General features: G+C 33.5%; 1 protein-coding gene across 1 annotated transcript in view; it reads right to left on the bottom strand.

Annotated features, from left to right (window-relative positions):
* Positions 1-27,720, bottom strand: part of ADGRG6 (adhesion G protein-coupled receptor G6) — a 71,036-nt gene that overhangs the window by 39,046 nt on the left and 4,270 nt on the right. Inside the window, exons 3-9 of the mRNA XM_015815310.1 lie at positions 24,606-25,226; positions 20,927-20,995; positions 16,413-16,493; positions 9,186-9,271; positions 6,037-6,089; positions 5,902-5,958; positions 1,102-1,163 (exon numbers count right to left, since the gene is read on the bottom strand). Coding sequence (XP_015670796.1) covers positions 1,102-1,163; positions 5,902-5,958; positions 6,037-6,089; positions 9,186-9,271; positions 16,413-16,493; positions 20,927-20,995; positions 24,606-25,226 — 1,029 coding nt within the window. The remainder of the gene's footprint in view (positions 1-1,101; positions 1,164-5,901; positions 5,959-6,036; positions 6,090-9,185; positions 9,272-16,412; positions 16,494-20,926; positions 20,996-24,605; positions 25,227-27,720) is intronic.

Genomic DNA, 27,720 nt, shown 5'->3' with positions numbered 1-27,720 from the left:
ATCCGGAATCACCCGGATCTCTGGGGGTAGTTCGTTCCATAGGGTGGGAGCTCCAACCGAGAAGGCCCTCCTCCTGGGGGTCGCCAGCCGGCACTGTCTGGCTGACGGCACCCTGAGGAGGCCCTCTCTGTGGGAGCGTATCGGCCGGTGGGGGGTAATCTGAGGCAGAAGGCGGTCTCGGAGATAACCAGGTCCGATGACATGGAGCGCTTTGAAGAAGATAATCAGCACCTTGAAGCGCACCCGGAAAGCCACCGGCAGCCAGTGCAGCTCGCGCAGCAGCGGCGTTACAGCAGCGGCGTTACTTAGTGTGTACTGCTGTAGTAGAGCTTCCAGAGTGCCATTAAAAATGGAGATTGGAGATGGCTTTGGACAGTTTGCTCGGTGTTGTTTGCCTGTGTTTGATTGTTTCTTTCATTCTTTGGATTTTGGAATTCGTTTGTTCTACCTATCAGCTATAAAGCTAGTATGATTTGGTGTTGGTGTTGGTTTTGTATTGTGTTATAAAGTTCTATCATCCACTGCTTATGGGACTGCTGCATAATGTACATGGTAGCTGAAATATCTAAGGAGAGAGATTAGTTTATTAGCGTTAATATGCTAAATCAGGGGTCCCCAACCCCCGGTCCGTGGACCAGTATCGTGCCACGGCATGCATGATGGGAGTCTAGTCCTAGTCAGTGGGACTGCCACCTAAATTACTCATGTGGTGCTACGGTAATAAACAATGGAGTGAGAGGATTTTTGCCAAGTTCCCATGGCCAAATGCTAAAAATATTCTGATTTTTGTTCAGTAGGAATAAAAAAAACCTCAACCTGATAGAATATTCTGAGTAGAATTTAAATATTTATGCTATATAAACACATGTTGTTTGCTGTATATATCTAAAATAAACATGGATTGTGCTTTAGAGTCTAACAAAACAGCATAATTCTTCAGTAAAGCATTAAAGAATTTTATATTAGTGACTAATATCTAAAAACTTTTCTTGGTGAGACCCAGAGGTGTTTGAAGCTTGGAAAAGAAATATTTCAAATGAATGGAGCAGATACACAAATACACAATACACAAATAGATGGGGCAGATACACAAACCCTTACCTGTGCAGTTTCTAAGATCAGGAATACCCCAATGAGATGTATAATTTTTCAGGTTTAGAAAGCTAAGATAGAACAGAAAACATTAGCAATCAATATATGGATGTTCTTATGAAATCACATAGTCCTTCTGTGTTATTTTAAATCCTTTGTATCTTTTACTTCTTTACTTTTAAAAACCTATATCTGTCACTTTTTAATTATATCCGTAGTATACTTCATCTCAGTATCACCACTAAGCATCTCATGATCTCTGAGCTGTTACCATGTTCGTGATGCAATCTGGGTAGAGCTGTCATAGCAGATAGTGGTGGCAGTCTCTTCTGGTCTGGTTTCTTTCCAAAAGTAATTTAGAGGCTGTTCCTGAGCCTCACATTTTTCTACAAGAGCAAATGAAAAGCAGTGAACCAACCAACCAACCAAATGAACAAAAAACAACCATTAGAGATAAGATAACCTTTATTGTCATTTTTTATACTGTGGGCACAAAGGCACACATCAAAAATGAAATTTAGTTGCCCATTCTCAAAGTGAAACACATACATGACACACACCTAAACATACTATGAACAACATATGTATAGACCCACATCCCTACATATACGTAGCAAATAAATATTAAATATTTATATTTATTTAAATATTTAACACTGTAGCTTCCTAGTAAAAGTTGTTAGACTGGTCTGAATGAGTCAGGTTTAATTTTATACCAAGTTATTTTTACTTACAAATACCTAATGGGATGAGCATTTATGAAACAAAATGTACATCACTGAATACAAATGTATTTTCCAATTAGAGACAAAAATCATCTAGAATCAGAGAGAAATTAGTATCTGTGGTTTTTTTTTTTTAAATCTATACATTTTAAACTAATTTATAATATGATAATCGTAACAAATCAGGAATGTGTGGATCAGGACTGAACACCAAATGATTCCAAATGTCCTTGGATCTGAATTGATGGCTTGCAATGTGGTATTCAAAGCTCACTATGCTGCTCAGCCCTATTGTCTCTAAGTTAGGGTATTGCTCAGGTTATGGCCCATTTCTAGTCAAACTAACTCTGATCTGGCTTTGCCCGAATTCCATTACTATTTCGCAGTACTATTCTAGGGCCATTGTCCCAGATGTTAATTCCTTCCCAGATCAGCCACCAAATCCTTTGCATAATGTCCTTGCTTCTTGTGGCATGGGTCATAGGGCACAAGGTACCGAGAATAAAGGTTCAACACAAAAGTATACAGAACTTTTCTCAATCATAGTTTTTACTCATTCTGTTAATCTGTGAGGAAACAAGTGCAAATGGCTTCAAGAAGCCTCAGTTTCCCCATTATTTTGTTTCTGCTGTACCATTTTTACCAGGGCCAAGTTAAAGGTGAACTTGAAGAACATCCGTGAACTGCATGCTTTGAAAATAATTTGGAAAAAGTGTTTTGGATTTCAGACCAGTACAATCAATCTTCTGATATTCATTGAAGCATTAAAGGTGTATGTTTTCCATATAATTCTTAATATAATGGCATTTTTTCAGGTTCCTCACAAAGGAACCTGAAAAATGACAATAATGAATGAATGAACAGCAGAGAGGTGCTGTGCTTGCAGTTGTTATACTGTAGATCAGGGGTGTCAAACTCAATTTCACTGAGGGCCGCATCAGTATTGCGGTTGCCCTCAGGGGGCCGGGTGGATGTGGCCAGGGTGGGTGCGGCCTACTGGGTGGGCATGGATGGAGTGAGTGTGGCCTGCTGGGTGGATGTGGCCAGCTCTACATCGTTCACGTCAAGGGTGCCTGTGGGGGCCTGGGCAGGAGTGGGATAGATCTGAGGATCTCTGGCAGAAAGGGGTGGGACCAGGGCAAGTGTCAAGGCATGATCCACTGGAGGAGCCTCACTGTTCCTCTCAGGCCATGCAGGGGGGAGGCTTATGGAGCTAAGATTGAATGCGTTTCAGCATAGATGGCCACCACAAAATTGTACATTGGTTCCTGGCCGGCCTGGGCCAGGGCCAAGGCAGCGGGGGCTGTTTCCTCACTGTTTCCAGGATGGCTTCGCAGGCCACATGAAACCACTTCGCGGGCCACATCCGGCCCCCGGGCCTTGTGTTTGACATGTCTGCTGTAGATTATTTTCAAACCATGAACAGAACTATTAAACTATTAAATTAATTTTGATTTCTCATCTGTTGCAACTGACTTCACTATTTTAATGTCTTCTGCTTATCTGGTCAATGTAGAATAGTTAATTCCTTAAAGCATAGTATAGTACATAAAACTATAAACTGAAACAGTAGGTTTAAAATACAGTTACTGGTTAAAACGTATTGTTCTTGTACACTAATAATGATGATCACAATATTAATATTTGCAATATTGATATTTAATCTAATAGTAATATAATGAGAATGCAGCAAAAACAAAAACTCTGTCCTTACCAATTGAATGAACTTTCACAAATACCTCAAAGTTCAACAGACACTATAACGACAAAAGTTCAAAGAAGGATTAACAAACAAGAAGATTTAAATGTAACAGCCATCTTAACATTCGATTTTCTCGTGCCTGCAGTTTTGACGTTTTCTTAAAGACTTAGTCTTATATCATATTATTATTCCGTAAATTCATACTAGTGACATTAAATTATATTAAGTGTTAAATAATTAATTAATCAACCAATCCTATTAATGGACTCACCAATTCATCAATTTACATATGCCATATTGGAACATCCTGTTTTATTCTTATGAGATTTTTTTCCTATGGTATCACAGCTAATAATGAAAAGTCTTTCTAAAAGAAGTAATCCCAGGGGAATACATGGGAATCGCAAAGAAGACTTGAAATTTCCACTTCTTTTACTTCCTCGTACTTAATCTTAACTAGGTTCAATGTAACAACTAATATTAAGCAGGCTCAAAGGAAGCCAACAAGCCTAGTTTATTGCTTGTTATAACGTGTTTTAGTGATCAGATAAATCAGTCAGTACCAAAGCATATAAAAGTGATATTTAATTTTGCACCATAAAACAAAATTGCTGATTTTATTACACAAAAATACTAGTTCTTCCTGTTATCATATTTTTTAAAAATGCAGTTTTAGGAAATAGTTCTGTAGTATACACTGTTAAATGTAACAGAAAGTTTTGTTTGATTAGATTTGCTGTTATTTGTTACAGGAATGGTCATTCCTTGTAGTAAGAATGTGCAGCAAGTGCGTATTTATTGAGCTGGTAAATAACATCAAAGGCAACAACGCAATTTGCAAAATAAAATGGGGAATTCACAAACACAAAAAAGGGAGCCCCTTTGTAATACACATCTTACCCATCTGACCTAGACTTGGTCATATAGTTACACCTAGGATATGAACGATCTTTCGGGGAAAAACAGCAGCAGCAGGAGGAACAGAAATGTGTGGCTTTACTGTGATGTCAAAAATGACATGGCATCAGTTATATAGAGGGCAAATATAGAGATTAAAAATAGAGAATCCAGTGCAAATGATGATGATTTTAAAAATTATTCTCTTTGCTTTCCAATAGATGACATTTAATTGGGAAACAGGACTACTGAAAAATTAGACATTTCGTTACAGTAACAACTGAGAAAACATTGAATTTATTCAAAAGTTAATAATATATTAGCAATGTGTTGTCACTTCGCTGTTGTCCAGAGATCTTTTTATTATGCTGCTCCAGGTGCAAAAGCACCATGTGGTTCAGGAACTGGCAAACATACATCTTTCATCAATGTATGATCAATGCAATCTGAACATTAAGAGCTTTTGATAACTTTAATAGAAATTACTAAGTGATGTAAGATGAACAAACCACTTGTCAAGCCATTCCAGAGTTTAATATTCTATGACAACTCTTCCCTAACTCTAGTTCAGTTGTCAGTCTTTGAGAAAACAAACAATGCTAAAACTCATGAATGAAGGCAAATATATTTTGATCTTGCAATATTAAAACTGTTTCCAGTGGGGATAGCCATTGGACTTTGCAGCGAAAAATGAAGTTTAGTGGAACATTCATATTATTGTAGTTATTTATTAACATTTTGCCTGTGATGCTGTATGATGCTGATATATACAGGTAGTCCTCATGGCCATTTGTTTAGTGACTAGAATTACAAAAAGTGACATGTTTTTCACACTTATGATCATTGCAGCATTCCCATGGCCGTGAAACCAAAATTCAGATGCTTGGCAACTGGCATGTATTTATAATGGTCACAGTGTCCCAGGATCATGTGATCATCTTTTGAGATCCTCTGACAAACAAAGTCAATGAGGAAGTCAGATTCATTTAACAACCATACAAACTTAACAATTACAGTCATTCACGTAACAACTGTGGCAAGAAAGCTCATAAAATGAGGCAAAACTCTCTTAATAACTGTCTTGCTTAGCAATGGAAATTTTAAGCACAATTGTGGTCTCAAATCAAGGACTACCTGTATGTGTACAACAGACTTCAAGAAGTATATAGTAGGTTCCTTATAAAATGCATCAACTGACATTTTTCATAAATGGAACTCCTGGATGCTTCCTAAACTTTCTTTTTATCTTTCCCAGAACATGACTCTTCCGAAAAGGAATTATGACATTGGCTCTTTCTAATTCATTTGCCTTTAATTAAACTGATAACTAAAGAGTAGCTTGAAATATGTCTTGGGAAATATGTCTCATATAATTACCAGGCAAAGTTATTTGACAAATATAAATCCAATTAGCATTTGATAAATAGAACAAAACTGCTAGAATTATTTCAGTGCTTTTGTAACAAGAATTTCTCACAATTTTACCTTTGTTCAGCACTTCTCTTTCCTCTTGATGCGGTTTTTGTTGAACTTGGTTCAACACTACAAAAACAAAAGACATATTTTTCAGAAAAGTGCCTTCTGCAAATTTCCTTTCTATCCTGTCAAGCAAGCACCTACCTTACATCCACCACACATACATTGTAATTCCAATTCCCCATGGTCTGAATTAACTAGAAAACAGGAAAACAGTGCAAAAGTTAAAATGCATAAAATTGTTGGAACTTTTAATTTTTGCATTAAATTCATTTTGTATGAATTTATCTTCATAGAATCTGAGTTTATTTTCATATGATCATCATTATGATCATCACCATCACCAGCATATCGTTCATGCTGTTCCCTTTCATGTTGTGGTGGAAAGTACAGAAAGTGTAAAAAATAGTAAGCCAAAGAAATACTATATATACAGTATTTCTGCCCTTACTTTTACTATATCCATAAGCAGTTCATACATTTCCTTTTGTTCTTGTGAGTTAATTGTAAAAAAAAAATAGTCTTTAAAAGGTAAGGCACAGAACAACATGCTAGGGAAAGCAAGGTTAAGTGCAGAAAATCAAGAATTCTAAAGGGCATGGCAGTATGTCTTAGTGAGAAAGTTCTCTTCCTAACCCAGTGGTGGCGAACCTATGGCACGGGTGCCAGAGGCGGCACTCAGAGCCCTCTCTGTGGGCACGTGCACTGTTGCCCCAGTCCTAGGCCTTCAGCTGGGTTTTATAAAACCTTTTCGCTTTAGGCCTCCGCCGCCATGTGCAAAAAAAAAAAAAAGGTTCAAATCAGTCAATTTCAACTTCTCGTGGGAAAAAAAAAGATCTTGCAAAGTTGGAATTGATTGATTGAACTTTTTAGTCCCACCCAGTCTGCCGTTACCACTGCAGCCATGCCCACCCAATTGGCCATGCCCAGCCAATGGACCACACCCAGCCACCCGGCACTCGAGGATGCATAAGTGGGTTTTGGGTTGTAGTTTGGGCACTCAGTCTCTAAAAGGTTCCCCATCACTGTCCTAACCTATACCTTCACTATCAATATAAAGTACTAATAGAAGACTATTACTCACTATCTGAGACATGAACCTGGATTAGATAACAGTCAAATCTTTGTTATTAATCCTTAAAAGTAGTGACAGAAATCTAAATACGAGAAGAAAATCTCCATGCAGAAGTCTTAGCTGGGGGGGTCTTACTCAAACAATATCTCAATGGCACTGTTGGCAAATTTATAACCTTATAGCCTATAAATTTTATAACCCCGTGGCAAGATGGGTGGCAAATAAATTTAATAAATAAATTCAAACATTATTAATCCAGATTCCATTTGACCTTAGCAACTGGTAAACCTTTAAAAACATTTTTAACAGTGAATTAAAAAAACCTATATCACCACCATTACCATCAAAAACCTTGTGATTATACAGTGAGAATAAACCTACATAGACGGTGGTGAAAAAATACACTCGAAGTGACAAAAGACAGAGCCCAGTTTGGTGTAATGGTTAAAGTACCAATTTCTTCCCAAAACTGAACTGACATATAAGGTCTAATAAAAACATGAAATATTTTCTGGTAAATTAATTTCATTTTAAAATTCAGGTTTCTTCACATCTGGATCTACTGACTGCAAAATTGGATATTCCAATCCTTCATTCCACAGTTCAGACATTTAACTAATGCTAACTTTCATTTTCCATTTAAATTCCCTATAAATTGGAAATTTTGGGTTTGGTTCAGGTACTGCATCTTTTAGTTAAAATTGCAAGTTACTCAGAAGTTGCTAGAGCATCAGGTCAATATTCTACTTAATTCATAAATTTTCAATTCTGTACATTCTCAATAGAGTATTATACTTAAATTATTTTCAACAGATATCAAGTGATCTCTTATATAGTTCATGAATCTAGTAAAACATCTTCCCTGGTATTTTCAAATTTGGATTATTCTACTGTACTAATTTCAGATGGAATTTGAAAGGTTATCGCTTATCTATTAATAACCAAATATATCTGGCAGCTTTCAAGGGTGGACAAAAATATATTTGTTTAGTATGCCGTGATCCTAAAATTTGTGAAGCACAAAATCTTGCTCTCCAGATGGGCTCCAAAAAAGGGAATAATTATTAAAATGGTCCCCCTCAAAAATATGTTAAAATAAAATGGTTAAATCTGATAAATGATATAATATTCATTATGATATAATTAATTTTGCCCCCAAATTAATGGAAGTTTTAATCATTAGACAGTATCTACTAAAATTGCATCTATGCACCTTTTCTTATTGAATGCCCTCTAGTTGTTGTCAACCACATAGACAAGTTTTCTTCTTTGGTCATATATGGTTCTTAAGTGTATCAGTTTGTGTCTTTTGTACCTTAAGGGTAAACTTTGGATTGGTTTTTTTCATGATCCACTTGTTTGTTTACCTAGCTAGCCAGAATATTCTTGGGACTCTTCTCCAACACCTGATTTCACAAAGGTTGATACTCTTCTATCCTGCTTCTTCAAAGTCCAACTTTCAATTCCATGCAATGTCACAGAGAAAACTATTGCCTGCATAATTATGAACCTTCTAAGTATAGATATGTCATATATTTTCTTTCTTTTTTTTCTTTCTTTCTTTCTTTTTCTTTTTCTTTCCTTCCTTTCTTCTTTCTTTCTTTCTTTCTTTCTTTCTTTTCTCTCCTTCCTCTCTTTCTTCCTCTCCCCCTTCCTTCTCCAACACCTACACTGTTATTCTAGTCTATGGCATATTTCTTGGTTTTACTGATAAGTCTTTATTTTACTTTATTGTTCAGGTTGATCTTAAAAAGCAAAATTATTATCTGCCTAAATTAATTTAAAAGAGTAATTCTTTTAATTGTTTTAATTCTGAGAAGCTCACAACGATAATAATGCTCAGAACTATAAATCACAAAACCGAAACAAACACGGTGCCTCAATCATCCCCTCGAGATGCCTCACAATCAACTCCAAATATCCTCACTCTACTGCAGTGCCTGGGTCTTGATGGCCTTCTGAAAAGCCTATAGGATGGTGCCTGCTTAATCTCTATAGATTTTGAAAGATCAGAATAAAAAGCAGTATTTCAGATGAACAGTATGTACATTTGAACAAATAATCTAGAAATTACCAGTTCTGAATCATGCTTTTTTAAAAATTAATATTTAAAATTTTAAATATCATACTTTTAAATATTTTAAAAAGTATTTAAGTAACATCTTCAAAAGCACACTTAAAATGTATATACAATGGTTTGAAAAGTAGCCTAACTTACCCATTCTGTAATTACATTCTGAACGTTTGGCTCTGCATCTTCTTTGATTTTATAGACAGTAAAGTCTATTCTGTAGTATAATTTACCTAGGCATTACAAAAACAATGTAAATGTCAGAATTATGACTCTTATTTTATATTAATCTATAAAATTCTCAACAAGACACAACACTGATAATGCTTTTAAAACTGGCTTTAATTTTTAATCAGGAGCTTTAAAAATAATCAAATCCCCATTGAACTGATCCAATTATATTTCATAATTTAGTATGAAATGGGAAAAGCAAAAATTGCTATAACTTTTATTGTTTTTTCAGTATGAGATGAAGTTTTCAGGAAAATTACAGTATTATGAAGGTATTCAATTTTATAAAAACCAGCATATTGGGGTTTTGTTTATTAAACATCTTTAAAACTTTTTTTTTTTTACAAATGTGCTTAAATGTGTTGATATGCTATATCTTACAGTAATAGATCAGGATTATAGATTTTTTTTCCAAACATATAGCTTAAGGGTTTATTAATATATGTAAGGAACCCTAGTAGAGATCATTGTTGGGGGTTGAAGTAGAAGGACAAAAAAAGAATAACCTCTCAACTATCCTATTAAATAAATAATTTGTTAGCTGATTGATACACAATTGGTCAGATAAGAATCTGAAAAAGGAGGAAATAAAATGAGGAATGAAGAATAAAAATTAAAATGAGTTCTCCGCAGAATTCAAGCTTTAGACAAATCCAGTGCATATCCAAAGTAGAAAACTCTTTAACTTTAAGGTGTGAGTCAAATAACAGAGGACTTCCAAATGTGTTTTTATGACTGTGGACATGTACTACATTATGTACTCAGATATAAGTCAAGAATTTTAGGTGTCAATATTGTGTTTGGCTTATCGATGGATGGGCTTATCAGCAAAAATATATATGGTAATATTTTTATAATATCTGTATATCCCGTATATACTTGCAGATAAGTCCATCTGCAGAAGAGTAGACCCTTGAATTTTTTAAAAAATTAAAAATGCAGGTTGGCTTATCCTGCAAGCATATACTCTATTTCTTTGATAGGACTATGCCAACTAAAGCGCTCAGTGGCTCAAATTGAAAATATTTTGATATTATTATAGACATTATCTTAACATATATATTGGAGCTGTATAGAAATATTTGCACTAAGAGTAAAGGAGACCACTTCAGTTTTTTCATATTTTTAATCAGAATTTATATGAATAGAATGCTGTTACTTTTTTTTCAGGAGTACTTGAGCTTTATCTTATAATTCATTATGTTAACATGAAAATATGTAATAATTTGTTACAGTTCATAATTATTTATTTGAATGAGTGTATGTTTAATAACATTATTATCATGAATGTGTTTGTGTTTGAATATGTTATATCTAAACACATAGAAACACACATTTTTCTACATTTGTACATTTTTATTAATATATAATAAGATACTAGATATTGGGAGAGATTCTAATATTTTTTATTAAGTTTTTAATTAATTAAGGGTATCAATGGTGATAGAATTTTGTTAATGCTATTATCACTAGTTACACTGAAATATATTTTATTTTTGAAGAAGAACCTATAACTTTTCTTTTGATTGTTAACTGCTTATACTGCAATAAGGGATCATTTACATGAATAAAGTTCAATGACTGGTATCTTTTCATTTTATCTTTCCTCTAATTCATCATACCAAGTATAGCATACACAAAGAAGCAAATCTAGTTATTATATGGAGCACATTTAAAACATCTCATGGTTCCCACTGAGTAAGAAGGGCAGAAAGCAGAGCCTGTTTATAGCCTGAAATGATAATCAGGTGGAGTAGAGAAAAAAATTCCCACAGATTACCTGCTCAATTATAACAGAATCACTTAGGGAAGGAATTACCTAAACAGAATCCAGATTCTCTTATTGTACAGCATTTCACTGGTCATACTGAACTTTTTAATAATTACCAAACTGTTTATGGGATAGTAGAGTCAATGTGTCATCAAAAAGAGATAAATAACTTTAAAAATAGATTGTACAATCCCAATATTTCATTCCACGTTTGTGGTTATTGTCCCAATTTGGGATTTTTTTTTTGTATTTTCATTCATATATCCCTATTTCTGGTATGAATTAATATATTTGAGGAACCATGAATAATCCATGATCTCATTAACATTTCAACTCATTTGGACAAATATATGCCATAAATATGAACCAATTTTCTATGAACACAAAATCTTTTTTACATCTTCCTGGAAAGGAATTATCCGTGTGTTTTATGAAAATACAGTTTACATTATGTCACACTGAATGGGAAAACTCTACTATTTCTAAATAGTAGAGCTAATTCAAATCTACCACTTCTGAATAATGAGTGAAAACGTATTTTCTCGAGGTTAGTACTCTCAGGAGACTATAAATTGACAGTATTAAAAAAAATTCAAAGCATACTTTCCACTGGATTTATACTCACATTATTTTTAAGATCACTGTTTCAAAATACTTAGATTACAGTAATCTAAGTAAAATAAAAATAAAACAAAACTGTTTTTATTTAAATATTTTTAGGCATATTAGGCAGTGATTTCTCCTGTTCATTTTGTTGGATTTTGTTTATTTTGAAAAATCAGTTTTAAAAAAATAACAGTTCAGTAGATTCAATGTCTTTTTTCTTTATGGGCAGAAAGACATATAATAGAGAAAGAGATACACAGAGATTCCATGTTTTGGTTCAGAAGCAAGGATCTAGCATCTCAGTGGAGAAAAGTGGGAGAGCAGAAATTATCTGCATATGAAGAAGATAATTTGATACGATTTCTCTCTCATATTGTCTGATCAAACCGTAATTATTTGTCTTCATTAGATTTTTACAAAACAATCTCCATGGATTGAATAGGAGAAACAGTGTAATTTGATTGTCACAATAGTCTCCTCAAAGATCTTGAATTAGTAAATGGAATGGTAGTGATTAGAATCAGATGCTAAAGTTCTACACTTCGATCATTGATCATTTTAATATGGTATAAATGCATTTCTAATACACTTCTATTGCTTTAATGTTTCTATTGCTAAGCATTGTCTAATTTAGCACCAGTAATTCTAAACTCTATTTATACATCTAGCAGATAGACATTTTTTCATTCTACATCTAGCTTCATGTTTGACCTACTGTGTTTGACCTCAGGTCCACATGGGCAGTCCCGGTCCATGAAGGAATTACATAAAAAATTAGTCAAAAGATATTTGCTATTAGGAGTCAATGTTGTTTTGAACACAATACTTTCATTTGCTTCTGGTGCTATATTGGTCAGATCAGTTTCATGAATTAATATATCCACTGCATTTTGAACTTCTGACTTGTGATTGTGGAATATCATTCCAATGTTTGATACGTTTTCATCAAAATACTTAGTAGATTCATTCAACAAAAAAGATTGAACCTCAGTAACTACTGAAATTGTGGCTTGTTCCAAAAGGGAAGTATAGTTTATTATTTTTTCATATTTCAAGTCTTCAAAAGATGAAGGAATTATCTGGTCATAAAAATCAGTCACGCTAACATTATTTGAATTTAAAGAAGACAATCCTTTCTTAATGGGATCAATAGACTTGCTAGAACCATGATGCACTTTCCAAACAACCGATTCTTGTTTTGAAACAGTAACTTTTATTTTTGTATCAATACTTTTGTGAGCCATATCACCAAACTCTTCTGCACGACCAGGTTGAAGAAGTAGAATGTCTTTGCTTTCTAAATTGTTTGGATCATTATGTTCATTTTCAAAAAGGTATGTTTCATTCATGGTGCTTGTTTCCTGATCTAACTTTTCATTCCACAAATATTCTGAATCAAGGAAATATTGATCAAAGTTATTTAGAGGATCCTGTGAAGTTGAAGCATCTGAAATCATTGAAGTTGCTGAATGTTTGCCAAATTGTGCAATTTTTCCATGACTATTAGTAGGCAGTATTTCTAAAGGCAATGTCCTTATGAACAGATCAGATATCTGTGGATGTTGTTTTTCAAAAAAAGCATTATTTATATGTGAACGCACTGCACTTTTCATATAATCAGAAGCACTTGTAAGCTGACTAATCTGTAAGTCTGTATATACATTATGTGCCGGTTCCTTAAAATGTATTGGAGTTAGTGATAAAACTTTGCAGGTATCATTTATACAGGAAGATTCAAAAAATGGTGTTGCTGATGTTTCAGCAGATGGAAAAAAAGTTATTAGTTGATTATCTGGGATTTTCTCCATAGTCTGTTGCATGGTTAAATTGGCAGTAATTTTTAAATCATCAGTAAACCTTTCTTGTAATATGTCATAAGTACTTATCTGTAAATGCAAGGAAGGCTGAATCAAAGGTATTACCTGGGAAGTTAAAGGGACATGCACAGCTGAAATATCATTTACTGATCCATTTTTGTTCAGAAGAGAGTCTGATTTTGTTGCTATTCTTTCAATAACATCTGAAATCCCTGATGAGTACACTGCAAAAACTGAACTAAAATTCTCTTCTGTTATGTTAGTAAAAATATATAACTTTGAAACATTATGGCCTAATAGTCTATTATAAGGAACTGTTTGCATGGTGATATCATCATCTATTTGTGTAGGCGACATCAAAAAAGACACTGTCTCTATTAGGGAAGAATATGGTTGATTAAATGAGGACAACCATCTTCCAGTAGATTCTAGACGATCATTAACCATAGTCCAAAATGAAGTATTTATGTATTGTGTTGGAAGACTTGAATCATTAATTGTGAGAAAAGAAATGTCATTTTGTGGACTGCTAGGTATATTATTTTCTACATATCCTTCCCCAGAAATCACTTTTGACTTTGACTTGACATCTTCCAATAGAAATGAAAAAGAAGATACATCATTATTGTAAGAAATGAACTTATCCGGAAGCTCAAACTCATCTTCTAGAGATGAACCTTCCTGTTCTTCTAAATTATCTAATTGCTCAGTGAGAGAATTAAATGCAAAAAAATCACTTTTTAAAAAAGATCTATTGTATGTTTCTTGATATAAAGGCGAAACAGTTTGCTGAATTTCAGAATTTCTGCCTCTTGCTTTTGGTAAACCTGATGATAAATGTAATTCTCTACTATATTCCACTGACATGAAGACTTCTGTGGGATGGATTCTGGCCATAACATCTGGAAACCAGGCCTTCATGTTTTGTAATGAACCAGAAGGATTTGCACTGTGTTTAAACATTTGTTTTTTAAAATGTACTGAATTATAGTCCCTTACATGATTTAATTTTGTAGTCTGTAAATCATCCACAATGTAAAAGCCATTCCTAAGAGAATCCTCTTGTAGAAATCGCTTCGTAGGCTGCAAGTAGACACTTTCAAGTGATTTATTTAGTAAGCCAAGCATTGTTTCTTTAACTAACTCCTTAGGGTATGTATAAGAATATTTATGAACAAGAGAAGAAAGGTTTTCTTCTGGAATTCTGGAAATAAAATACTCATAAGTTGCATTTTCCTTCCATGTACTCAAAGACTGCAAGAAATTGTTAGCATGTTTATACATGGAAGAAAATGTGTAACTGATAGGAGATAACATCCACTGAGGGTCTTCTGTAAGTTCAAAAAAAGCGTTCTTGTCCACCAATGAAGGAAACAATAAGTTTGATCTAGAATCTTCTATCTCAACACTTCCACTCTGTGGAATATGGAATCCTAAATTCCTAATGTGATCAAGTGGGAGAGTTGGTGTTTCCTGTGAAATACTACTCTCACTTAACAAGCTCTCAGAATGTCCTGAAACGTTATTAAGGTATGACACCTTGATGGAAGAATTATATATGATTACTTGTTCTGTGAAAGGGCCCAAGCTATTAATTTGCATTTCTCTAGAAGCAGATGGTATCACCTCAGGAGTTATTGTGATGAAGTAACTAGGTGCACTTTTTCTCTCAGTTGTTGTAAATTTACTGGTGTGTAAAGGCCTCTGTTTTACAGGCCAAACTATTGGGGTTGATATAATTCCTATGTTTTTGATGCCTCTTATCTTAGAATCTTCTTGCCAATGTTGAATAGGTTGAGAAGAGTCAGCTGAATTTCTCTTGACTCTGAAGACCACTGTAGCAGGACTTTTCATTTCCTGCAGGACTGTACACATTAAGTCATTCAATTAATAAATGAAGTAAATTACTTAAGGAAATTACTTTGACATTAAATACAGCTCAGAGATTGATTATGAAGAAATCACTTATTTCAGCAGGAACTGCATTATATAGACTGAGTTCTGATATGCAAAGATTAAACAAGAAGTTTAGGCAATTTATTCTTAAACTGTTCATTATACAAAACTGTTTCCACTGACTTAAATTTTTCAAAATGTTTATAGGAGACAGAAATATGTTCAGTCCTGTTCTTATCAAACTTTTATTTTATGCACTATTACTGTTTGTGCATGAAGACACAGAATTCTCTTTGAATGAGCTCCTCCTTACATGATCTACTATCTGTGAAATATTTTTATTCTTACTCCATATATACCCCAAGTTATGCTGTACGTAGCTCTCTTGGTCGTCTCACCCTTGTACCAATATAGCTGTTTGTTGCTTTCTTTATAATTCTGAATCTAATTTTTATTTAATTTATTTCATTGGCATCCAATTGAAATTGAAAATATTCAACTCTAGAATCTGACAATGTTTTAAAGCAAGAGTAGACAAACTAAGAGTCCACTCTTGGTCCTCTCTTCTTTGTATATTTCTTAAAGTATACAGACTCTTGAATATTACAACATTCTAAGAGAAGTGTCACTTTTCATGCTTATCTTTAGGAGAAAGGTAGCAATCACTTTCAAGTCGATTTGGATTGTTCTTAATGATGTTACTTCAACTAATGACCCTAACTGAAGTTTGTGAATAATTTTCTGTTTTTCATTAGCCCTAAGGGTGCTCTGGATAACCACTCCTATAGAGAACTACATGAAGATTGCTTTTGTAAAACCTTTAGTATTTGAAGATTAATAAAAAAAATCAAAACAGAAACATGAGATCTTCTAGAAAATCTTCCCTCCACACAGGAAATTTTGCTTATTCAAAATTGTTATTTGACACAAGCCTCTTTAAACAAGCCTTTTTGTTTTGATGAAACAAAATCTGACATTCATATATAATGCAAGTATGCTCAAAAGATAAAATGATGTAACCTATCAAAGAAAATATAACATTAAATGTCTTACCATCCGTTATTTTATCGGTTCTGTTAGTATCAGGCATGTTAGTGGTAATGGTGGGTGATGGAGTGGTTGCACTTACAGTAGCTGGTAACAAAGATGAAAAAGAATTGAACTTATATGGAATATGAATGTTAATAAGGTCAGGCAACATGAAAAAACAAACAGAGGAAATGACTTTTAAATGACTGAATCCACATACAACGTAAATCACACATATACATTTTTTTGTGTTATACTCATTTCAAATTCCAGTGTGGTATATATATTTTAAAAAGTCTCATTTGTTCACCTACAGCATTTGGCAAAACAATGCCTCCACAAACAATTTAACAATAGTGTATGGGTGAATTCATGCTTAAAACCTCTCTTACTTTTTTTTATCAAACCATGAACCAATGAATTACATAAATTACTATATACTATTTCCTGCTGACCAATGTAGACAAATGTGTTACTTTGCTTCTTTGCAATGGCTGCAATAAATATACTAATGCAGATGCTGACCATTAATGCTATTAGCTATAATGGAGATGAACTGAATTAATACGGATTGTAATTTTATGTGAAATTTTGCTAAAACCTACTATGGTTGCAATTTTTTTTAAAAAAAATGAAAGTAACATGAATTTTTCCTCAGACTTTTGCTACAGTATACTACGCAAACAATATCTTTCATTAGTTAATAAAGCAGATATTTCAATCCTGAACACATTGTTTGCAAGTGAGCCACTGACTTGTAAGTTTAATATCGAACCTGTCAGTTGAACAAGACTATTTGTTTGAAATGAAATACAGCGTAATCCACCTGTGAGTATGAAAATTCAAAATAATATTCTCTTAATGACAAAAAGGAGCCTTTATGAATAGCATAAAATTTGCCTTGCATCTATCAGCCAATTGTGTCAGCTTCTGATTAATACCCGCATAAATGACCACAACAAGATTATTTTTTCAAGTTGCCTCAATTTCAGATGTCTTTTTTATTGGCAATCAGAGAGTACCACTCATGATTGAAAATATTCAAAAACAGATTCCTGCTCATCTTTTAAGAACATCAACCGATGGAGACATTCTATTAAAAAAATAAGTTAGTATGATGATATTTTTTGAGAAAAAATACATTAAATATCAGCTCAGTCTAAAACATAACTGCTGCAATATTTGTTTAGTAACTATTCCTATTCATAGTCTGAACTACAGAACTGCATGAAATGGAAACATTTTTTCCTGCAAGCTCAGAATGAAACAGCCCTTATTTAAATAGAACCAAACTTCAAATTTTAGAGAAAATGATGGGAATTTCAAATCAGTTGTTGCATACTTGCTTTTCACCTAGGGTCGCGATAGTAGATAGGACTGTAGTCTATCCAGAATGACATCTATTAACCAAACTGCAAGAAATTTGTCTGGGATGATTTCTTTAGACATATTTGAAGACATTAAAATAACTCCTGAAAGGAGGTAATGACAACTGAGCTATGTTCTCACCTGTGCTCATTCAAACGCATTTAGAGTAAAATCTGTTTTTAAAAAGCCTATTCCACCTGCTGGCAGAGATACATTTTTAATTTAAATAAACCTACTACAGAGTGACTCAGTTAATAGCTTATGGAATGAAGATGGCAGCTAATCTCTAATTATTTTCAGCTTGGTTGGACAAATGTCTACCTGTAAGCCTATAATAATAGTTTTTCTTCTGGGAAAAGGGAGAAGAAACAGCACAAAATTTTGACTTTAAATACTTGTGTTGAAATACTTGTAAAGTCATTTGAGAGATGACTATTTTTTTTTATTATTAATGAGTCAAAGATAACATTTTTGAGATTTTCTCTATAGAATGATCAGAATCACTGATGTTTCAGTATCTTCAACTATGTCGCATAGTATTAAAAGAACTTCAGAATAAGAGAGAATATTTATAGACTGAACTGAATTTGAAACAACTCATAACAAGAAACTCAAAAGGATTTACTCAGCCCTATTTATAAATTATTGGTGAAATACAACACATAAACCATTATTTTTCAAGCTCAAAATGAAATAGCCTTCTTTCAATGGAACAATTGAAAGAAGAACTTGAGATCAGTTAATATTCTGTCCAATTGCTAAACTAAATGAATTGCTAAATTGGAGGTTCATTGTCTAAAGATTGTTATGATGAAGTTTGATTAATTTTCCACATATAGAAAACGTTTTGCCAAATGATTTATAACAGAATAAATTATCTTCTACTCTGCTTTTCTTTCTTATTAAATACTAGCTGTACCCGGCCACGCGTTGCTGTGGCTCAGTCTGGTAAAAGCGTGTGTTCCTTTTACGTCCAACAGATGGCACAGTTTTTCAAAAAAAGCATGTTTTTACTTGTCACAGGTGTGACATCTATATAATATAGGTATATAAAAACACACGCGTATTCGAATGCAATGTTGTGTCAAATTTTCAAAACAATCGATGATGAACTTTTGGAGATTTAAGATTTTGAACAAACGAACATTTACATTTTTATTTATATAAGAAGATTATTCCACCTTATAAACATATTAAATTAGCTCTGAACATGATAATTGCTCCCAGGATATTCTATCCTTCCTACTGGAAAAGGTTTCCCCTGTCCAATCATGTCCAACTGTAGGGAGCAGTGCTTATCTCTGTTTCCATGCTCAGGGAGTCAGTGCTGTCTGAAGATGTTTCCATGATCATGTGGCCAGGATGACTATATGCCGAGGTGCATGGAACACTGTTACCTTCCCACTGAAGTGGTACCTATTTATCTACTTGCATTTGCATGCTTTGGAATTGCTAGATTTGTAGGAGCTGAAGTGAGAACAGAAGCTCACCTTATAACTCTGTTATTCTATTGCTTTATGAATTACAACATTGTTGGGTATACTTCATCCATCCCATTTCTTTCACAAATTCATGCTCACAATTGCTTTCTACTTCCCAAGTCTCACCAATAGATTTTTTTCAGTGCTAGATTAGGACAACAGAAAGTCCTTAATCTTCAAGAGATTTCAGACTCTCATCACACAGAGACAGGACTGTTCAACAAAACACAAGTGTAGCAGGACATAGCTAACCGATTAATAAAAACTGAACTTCAGTCTTGCAATTGTTACCTGACTATTCCATACCCGACCCAGCTGCACATAGCAGCACCCTGTCAGCATTTTCTTCACCCACTTTGCAGTGTAGTAAAGCCTTCGTGATTAAGTAAAAAACAAAACAAAAATGTGAACGGAAATGTAGGTATGTCTATGCCAGAGGCTCCAAAATTCCAAACATTCAGATTAAAATTCTTCACTAGTAATTTCACAGATAATATAGCTCAAACCATTCCTCTAACTGAAATAATTTAGTACATTATTTAATCTCTCTCACACACACATAGACACACATCGGTATTAAATCTAATAACTGTTTTGTGAATGCCTACTGTACTACTAAGGCATTCAATTTGTATAAACATGGTTTTATAGCTATGTGACTTATCTAATGACAAATCTCATGTCATTATGAATCAGAAAATTAATGAAGTCCTCATGATCTATTATCCTCTCACTACTAAATATTAAAGGAGATACGCAGCGATGTGGAATCAATGGTAAAGATAAATGGGTAAAAATCTCATGGGTAATTCAAATCTAGAACTATCTGTCCCACAGATGTTCAACTAACAGTTGTGACACCCTCTTTCTTTTAATATATAATTTTTATTGAAAGGTTTAACAACAATATTAAGAACTAATATAAACCAAAGTACTAAGAAAATTCATAAAAAGATAGAGAGAAAATGAGAAATAAAGAAAAAAACTAAAAGTGCAGAAAGAAAAAGTAGTAGAAGTAGGGAAAAAGAAACAAGATAAGACTTTGATATATTTCTAATGTCTAAGTTTGATTTTTATGAGCTGTATAATATAAGAAATAAAAAAAATCCCAAAATAATAAAAAAAGCTTTCCTAACTGCTTGGTCTATAGAGGAACAATATGGGTTTTCTTCTTTTTTCTCAAAAAATAAAATCCTCCCACAAAAAGTCTATGTATAATTTCTATATTATAAAGAATAAAACATGAATCAAGAACTAAGATAAATTACCACAAGTCATACTGCAGTGAACGTATCCCCTCTTTTCTGGAATACTTTGTTAGATCGCTGTAGCTGGAGAAAAAGAAACTGCATAACCCTTAAGGAGAATGCTGCGATCCATTAGTTTGCTCATACCCTTTTGTGTCAAAATAAAGAATACACTTCTGAAATATACTATAGCAACAAACTGAATGAAGGAAAAAAAAAAACAGGCTTTTATACTGGAGGTGTTGATTATCTACAAAATTTAAAATATGTAATAAAAAACATAAATTATTTTTCTTTTTCTTGCATATTTGATTTATCCACTTCTGTCTCAGCTATCATATACATATTATATATATATATATACTGATCATTTAAATCTTAAAGCCTATAAAGAAAAGGTAGCAATAAATTCTGACTCAACAGACTAGTGTTGGTTTCTTACCTCGGCAAAGGCTTCCTATAGTGGCACAGCTAGTTGGTTCAACTGTCGGCAAGGGGACAAGATATGAGCCTTTTAAAAAAAAGGAAACACTGTAAACAAGACTTATCTTTTAATGAGAAACTCAACGAGATAGCTAAAGAAACTGCTTTAGTAAATACAAAGTAAAGACAAAAAGTGTTAACAGATCACTGAATAAAACAAATGTGCTGAACATAACAGTAGATACTACGGGTTCTTTTGGTAACTCAGTAAAGGTTGAGGGGCTAGCTTGACACTTGTGTTTACAAGTGTAAACAAAAACATTTGCTAGCTTATTCCCATATTTATGATTCAGGCAAATGAAATAGCATGTTGCCTCATTTAAGGAAGACAAATATGCTAATAGTTCATTTTTCACAAAAGACAAAAGGATAGAAGCTCTTCATGAAATTAGACACACAGCCTATGTTCTATAAGCCAATTGTGACAGAACACTATTCCAATGCCAACGTTAAATAAGATTCAGCTGCTAGACTGTGCATGAAATGAGTTGTGGCAGCAGAGAGGGGAACATGTCTTTCACCACAGATGGCACAATTTATGGAGGTGGGCTTGGATGTACCTCAGAATAATGGCTCCCTTTCTGAAGTTATAATTAGAAATTGAGGATTTTTTTTTGCTTTAAAGAAAACCATACTTACTTTGTAATGCTATCTACATATATAAATAAAATTGTAATTGTTCTTTCCTTTCATATAAACAAGAATGGTTGTGATGATGGGCATAAAAAAGTTCTAGGTCAAAAAGCAAAATCCCCTTTTTATAAATGAAAAATATTCTTATAAAGGAGAGTATTTGTAGCTCAGGGTTGAAATAAGGGTCCTTGGTGCTCTCTGAACTTGGCTGTTTTCTTGAAGGTGTTTCATTACCCCAAACTAGGTAACATCGCTGTTATGCAGGTGTTTGTGAAGTACATCATTTTATGTTAGCAGAAGCTTATGCTATCACTTTCTTTCTGCACATTGCAACAAACTGCTTTCAAAATCATACCATAAAGGCTAAAGGCTCCCTTTAAATGCATTATGTTGCCTATACAGCATATTGTAGGAGGTGGGCCATGTCAGTAGTATCTGTAATGTTGTCTCCCAAAGAACCTCATCCCTATAACCTGATATCTCCTACCTTCCCCTTCCCTTTTCCCTTCTGCCTCATCAGCCATAAGCCAAGCTGCTTCATGCACCTGATGAAATTAACTGCAACCCACAAAATGTTATGCCTTAAATAAAATGGTTAATCTCAAAAGACTCTATCACCTGCTATGAACCATGAGCCATGAAATACTTGAAGGCTTCTGTGAGTGAGTTCTGTTAAAAGTAGAAATCTAAAGAAATAAAACTTTAAAGTTATATGTACTCCTTATACTGTAATTTCCTTGCCCTTTTGAAATTTTTAAAGATTTTCTGCTTAGGGGCATCTCTACAGCATAAAGATACAAATTACTCACTAAAATAGCTGAAGGAGAAAGCAAATTCCTTTTTATTCAAACCTAATCAAGTGTGAAGGAACTTTACAAAGCCCATTTCTTTTCACCTGCAAAAGAAGAAGCACCCCCACTTTTGAAAACTTCTTGATTGAAAAGTTACCCCATCTAAAACTTTGGCACATGACCCATATCCTTGGCTCAATGGGGTGGCAGTGTCTAGCTGACCATAACTAATCTTGAAAAACTAAGCTAGAAATTGGATGACAGGTCACTCCTATTCACTGAGCCCAGGAACTAAGCTCAATTTGCAGAAGAGTGTACCGTACTTAATCCTCTTAGTGGGGGCTATTCTATCTATCTGATTCTTCTGATTTTTTAAAAAAACTTCCAATCTTTTTTGGTTGCCTGTGACAATCAGAGGAAAGGCATAATCATAAGCATTCTGGAACTGTGGTGTTGATTTATGTGATACTTGAATTATGTAACTTTTGAAACAGAATGTGTGATTAACTGGAGTGTTGTTCAAATCACTGAATCACAGTTTGAACCTAATCATACCCATTGGTATGTGATCAGCATATACCCTTAATAAAAATCAAGGATGTACAGAAATTAAGTAGATGGGAACAAGAATGTTTTGATATAATTAGTTTCCCTTAAAAGAGAATTTCAACAAAGAAATAACATGTTCATCTTGTTATAAAAGTATCATCAACTTCATCTTGATCTTCAGTTGGTGCATGTATACGCTGCCCTACTGTCAGAATCCCTCCAATTTTACAATCACAATAATCGTATAAGATTAAGGATCAAATACTGTATATACTGCTAAAAAAAATAAAGGGAACATTTTACCATGGAACTGAAGGGGTTTGCGTTCCCTTTATTTTTGTGAGCAGTATATAATACAAAGACATTTATTTCCTTAAAATTGTTAACTATTATTTTGCTATTTGTCCATGGCAATTACAGGTTACTAGAGGCAAAATGGCAAGTAGATCAAAGCAACTAAACTTCTGTCCCTTTCCCATGTATGCTGCAAGCACGTTCAAAAGGAAAGGGCTGTGCTTACCCTGCTGGGCCTGCCATCTTGCCTCTTTTGATACGCCTCTGCAAAATGCCATGTTCAAAAACATTCCTCAAACGGTGAAACATTCCTCTAATGGCGAGTGCCCCTCTGCCCTCTAAAGACTCCAATGTAATAAGCTCCAAGCTTAAAATGAATATAGAAGAATATTTTTGCATATAGAGATTTTTAGGATCCTTCAAATATACAGGTCAAGGCTTAGCCTTTTTATCCAGCTTGGAATTGGAGTAGGTATAGTGATAATCAAAATAGGCATGGAACAACTTTATTTTCAGTCTGAAAATACCATATTTCTGCATTCTAGACTTTACTCCATACAGCTCTATGCTAGTCTCTAAGCAAAGTTGGAAGAAAACTGTTTAAAATATATTTTAAACTTATTTTATGAAATAAGTTGAGGAAATGGTGATTTTATTCTCTCTTCTGTGGACTTTTTCATAAGATGTACAGTCTGACTACTAGCAAGACTCTGGTTAGAAAAATGAAGACTTGTTGATAAACTTTGTTTCTATTTTCATAACTTATTTTTGAATGGGTAGTATACAAATAAATGAATAAATTTAGTTAAGGTCATGAGTGTAAAGAGAAGCATAATATAACACTTAATGCTGTAGTTTTTGTCATTGATTGTAATATAATTCAATAAACAATAAAATGTAACAATTTGACAATTGTTAAAATTGCATCATTATAAAATCTATTAATAAAAACTCTTGAAATCAGTTTGTGCTGTACTGGTTGAACTGGTGCTGGAGAGATCCTGATTTTAAGGGTCAGCCATGGAAACTCACTGAGTGACTTTCAGCCAATCACTGTTTCTCGGTCCAGCTACTTGATCAAGTTGTTATTGTGGGGAAAAATAAGAGAAAGGAATATTTTGTGTAACACCTTAAGCTCCTAAACAAAACAATGGGATATAAATTGAATAAATAAATAAACCCATTACTAAGGTACTGAATTCATAAAAGTGACCTATAGAATAATATATTTACTGTGGCACATGAATCTTATAGTAAAACAAGTTCAAGAAAATGAATATGGGGATGTTAATTCATTTTCACTATAAACAAATTTTCTTTCTGACCTAAATCATCTTAACAGCTATACCAAATTTAAAAAAAGAAACTCACCACAACTCAAGTTGTTCTCCGCTTTTAGAAATGTTGCTGGAATGCTCCAGAAATCATTTTCCCAGTCAATAATGTTACCTTTCTCATCACAGGTGAGGTTGAAAAGTGATTGGGAATTCATTGTAAAATTCCAAAGCCGGAAGTTGTACATATCTCCAGGCAAAGGGCTTATGTCTTCTTTGTCAGAACTCAGAACCAACTTTCCATTACCAGGAATTACTTTTCCGTAAGTATCTAAACAAGAGACTGTTTTATACATCTCTTTGATATTTACACCTACTATGCCTAATGAGCTATCCCATACAATGCAAAGCTCTTCAAATGTTTCTGTGAAAATGTCCTCATTTGGACTAATGTCAAGTGCATCATTTAAAAAACACTTTGAGTCTGAGATAAAAATGAAATACCCCTGTTTTGTTTTTCCAAAGCTGAAGAATTCCATAGAGGAATCACCATAGGAGAAAGCCTTCCATTCATAGTTATTACTGTTGTTTGCTCTTGCTTCAAAGCATAGGGTGAACTGATTAAGTTCTGGGACTTGAATAGAATTTGCCAGAGACACAGAATCAGAATCTAGAAATTGCGGAATGGCAACCTTTTGATTCTTCAAAGATACAGCAACTGGAACATAAAAAGAAACTGTTTTCAGAATCAACTACCATCAAATTTTATTAAAAGTAATATAATACTTTTTAAAAAGTATACTTATACTTTATAAAAAGTATAATGTATAATAAACTATAATAAAAGTATAATAAACTCATGAGTCAGAAATATATGCAGGGATATTATTGTAGTCAATTAACTTACAATATGACCATTTGATTCCTACAAAATGTAAATAAGTTACTTGCAAAAAATGTTTTGGATACCTTACCTGTTGTACTAGACAAAGCAGTAAACCAGTAACCTGAAATAGCCCTTTCATTTCTTTATGCGCTGCTCCCAATAGGTTATTTTATACAGCTACATTAAACTGAAGAAATGAATACCAGATATCTTTTTCAGACTGTGCAGAAAGTAACCTGCCATGTTATTTCACAAATAAAAGCTCTTTGTTTACAAACTTTTGAATTTCAGTTGAATAAATCTATTCACATTTCATTGCAAAACAACTTACTAAATATACCAGCAGTCACATCTGGCTGCCATATTCCCTGCATCTATACTTAGAAATGAATCTGAGTATTTTAACTGAACTTTACTTTGCAGTAAGCATACATAAGACAGTAACCATAATACTGATCAATATTTAACCCTTAAAAATCCTATTCATATTTCTATCTATCTTGCCAAACATGATTCTGAAGCCATTTGTGATTGATCCCATTTGATATACATTGTGTTAGTTACAAATATTAACAGATTAACAGATTAATTATAGGAATGTATATCAATTATAGGAAATATAGTGGCATAAATATCCTACTTCTTCCTCCACAAATAAAACACATCATCAAGCAGAGGAAAGTGACTGCTTTAGCTTACTGGGTAGGGGGAGTCATGAAAGGGCACTTAACTGTGTATTGTTGTTAACACTTTTTTCTGATAAAAGAGAGATTCTGACTTAGGTATCATGTAAATCAACTTGTTCTGAGTCTGATTTACCTTAGTAACAAGAAACTCAAACTACTTCTTGCCTGTTAATACCTTTTGGAAATCTGTTTGTTTGTCAAAACAAGCAAACCAAAAGAAGTGAATACTGATACCTTAGAAAGTCTAGAAAAGAAAAACTGGAAAAAAAAGTCCTTACAAATCCAGTTATGTAACAATGGTAACCTGATGCAAATAATAATTTTAGTAGTAGCTCAAGAGAGATAGGACAAGCATTCTGTCAGTTATTTCAAAAGAAACATACTGTCAGAATTAGCAACACATTTCTCTCCTGATGTAAAAATGTTTAATTCTTTTTTAGGAATTCGTACTATTGGTATTCCTTTTTAAGCAGTATCTATAACATTTTTATTAAGTACCATTAAGTACATATTATTTATATATAAATTATTATTCACAGCAAAACAACAACAACAACAACAACATTAATAATAATGTTGGAAGAGACCTTGGAAGTCATCTAGTCCAACCTCCTGCTCAGGCAGGAAAACCTATACCATTTCAGACAAATGGCTGTCCAGTCTTTTCTTAAAAACTTCCAATGGTGTGGAGCATTCACAGCTTCTGGAGGCAGGTTGTTCCACTGATTAATTGTTCTAACTGTTATAAATGGCAAACATATATTAAAAAGTAACTAATATCAATGTGCAACTGAACAGGGATACCTTTTTTCCTTCCTTTTAAAAATTTTCCTTGAAAAGTTGGAAAAGTCTATTAAAAAAGCAATCAATAATAGAGTTTTTATATCACATTGGGAGAACAAGATTGGATGACTACAGGCCTGACTAATCAAAAGCAAACTTAAATTAGATCAGTGGGGCTAATTTGTAGCTATGTGGTAGTTTTCTATTTAATTATAACTAGGGCTTAATTTTTATTTAATGAAATGGAAGTTTTATTTCATTAAGGAAATAGTACTATGCAGTCTTATTTCATTAATCCTAATGACTTATTTCCTTCAGGCATTTAAAGAAAAACATCTATATAATCTTACTCACTCTTGAAAGGTTTTGATGTGCAATTAAAATGCTTAAGGAAATCCAATGCATTCTTATTTACTTATTCAGCACATACCATAATCTTATAGTGCATTGCAGGATATATATACAAGTAGACTTTGGCTTATAATCACAACTGGGATCAGAATTTCCATTGCTAAGTAAGGCAATTAAGTGAGTCACAGCTGATTTTATGACCTTTTTTGCAACAATTGTTAAACAAATAACTGCAGTTGTTCAATGAATTACATGGTGGTTAAGCAAATCCTGCCTTGTCTATTAATCCCTTGTAGGAAACTGACTGTGAAGGGCAAATGGTGATTACGTGAACCTGGGACACTACAACCATTGTAAATGCATACCAATTGCCAAGTGCCCAAATTTTGATCATGCTGTGACGGTCATGTGAGAATCAGTTCTAAGTCATTTTTTTCCAGTGCCATTGTAACTTGAAACGGTCACTAAACAAATGGTAAGTTGAGGACTACGTGTACTGTACAATA

The sequence above is a fragment of the Protobothrops mucrosquamatus genome, unplaced genomic scaffold (genome assembly GCF_001527695.2).
Source record: "Protobothrops mucrosquamatus isolate PMUCROS unplaced genomic scaffold, P.Mucros_1.0 scaffold335, whole genome shotgun sequence".
Lineage (NCBI taxonomy): Eukaryota > Metazoa > Chordata > Lepidosauria > Squamata > Viperidae > Protobothrops > Protobothrops mucrosquamatus.
Note: the sequence above shows the minus strand (reverse complement) of the source record. Positions and strands in the feature narration are given on the sequence as shown.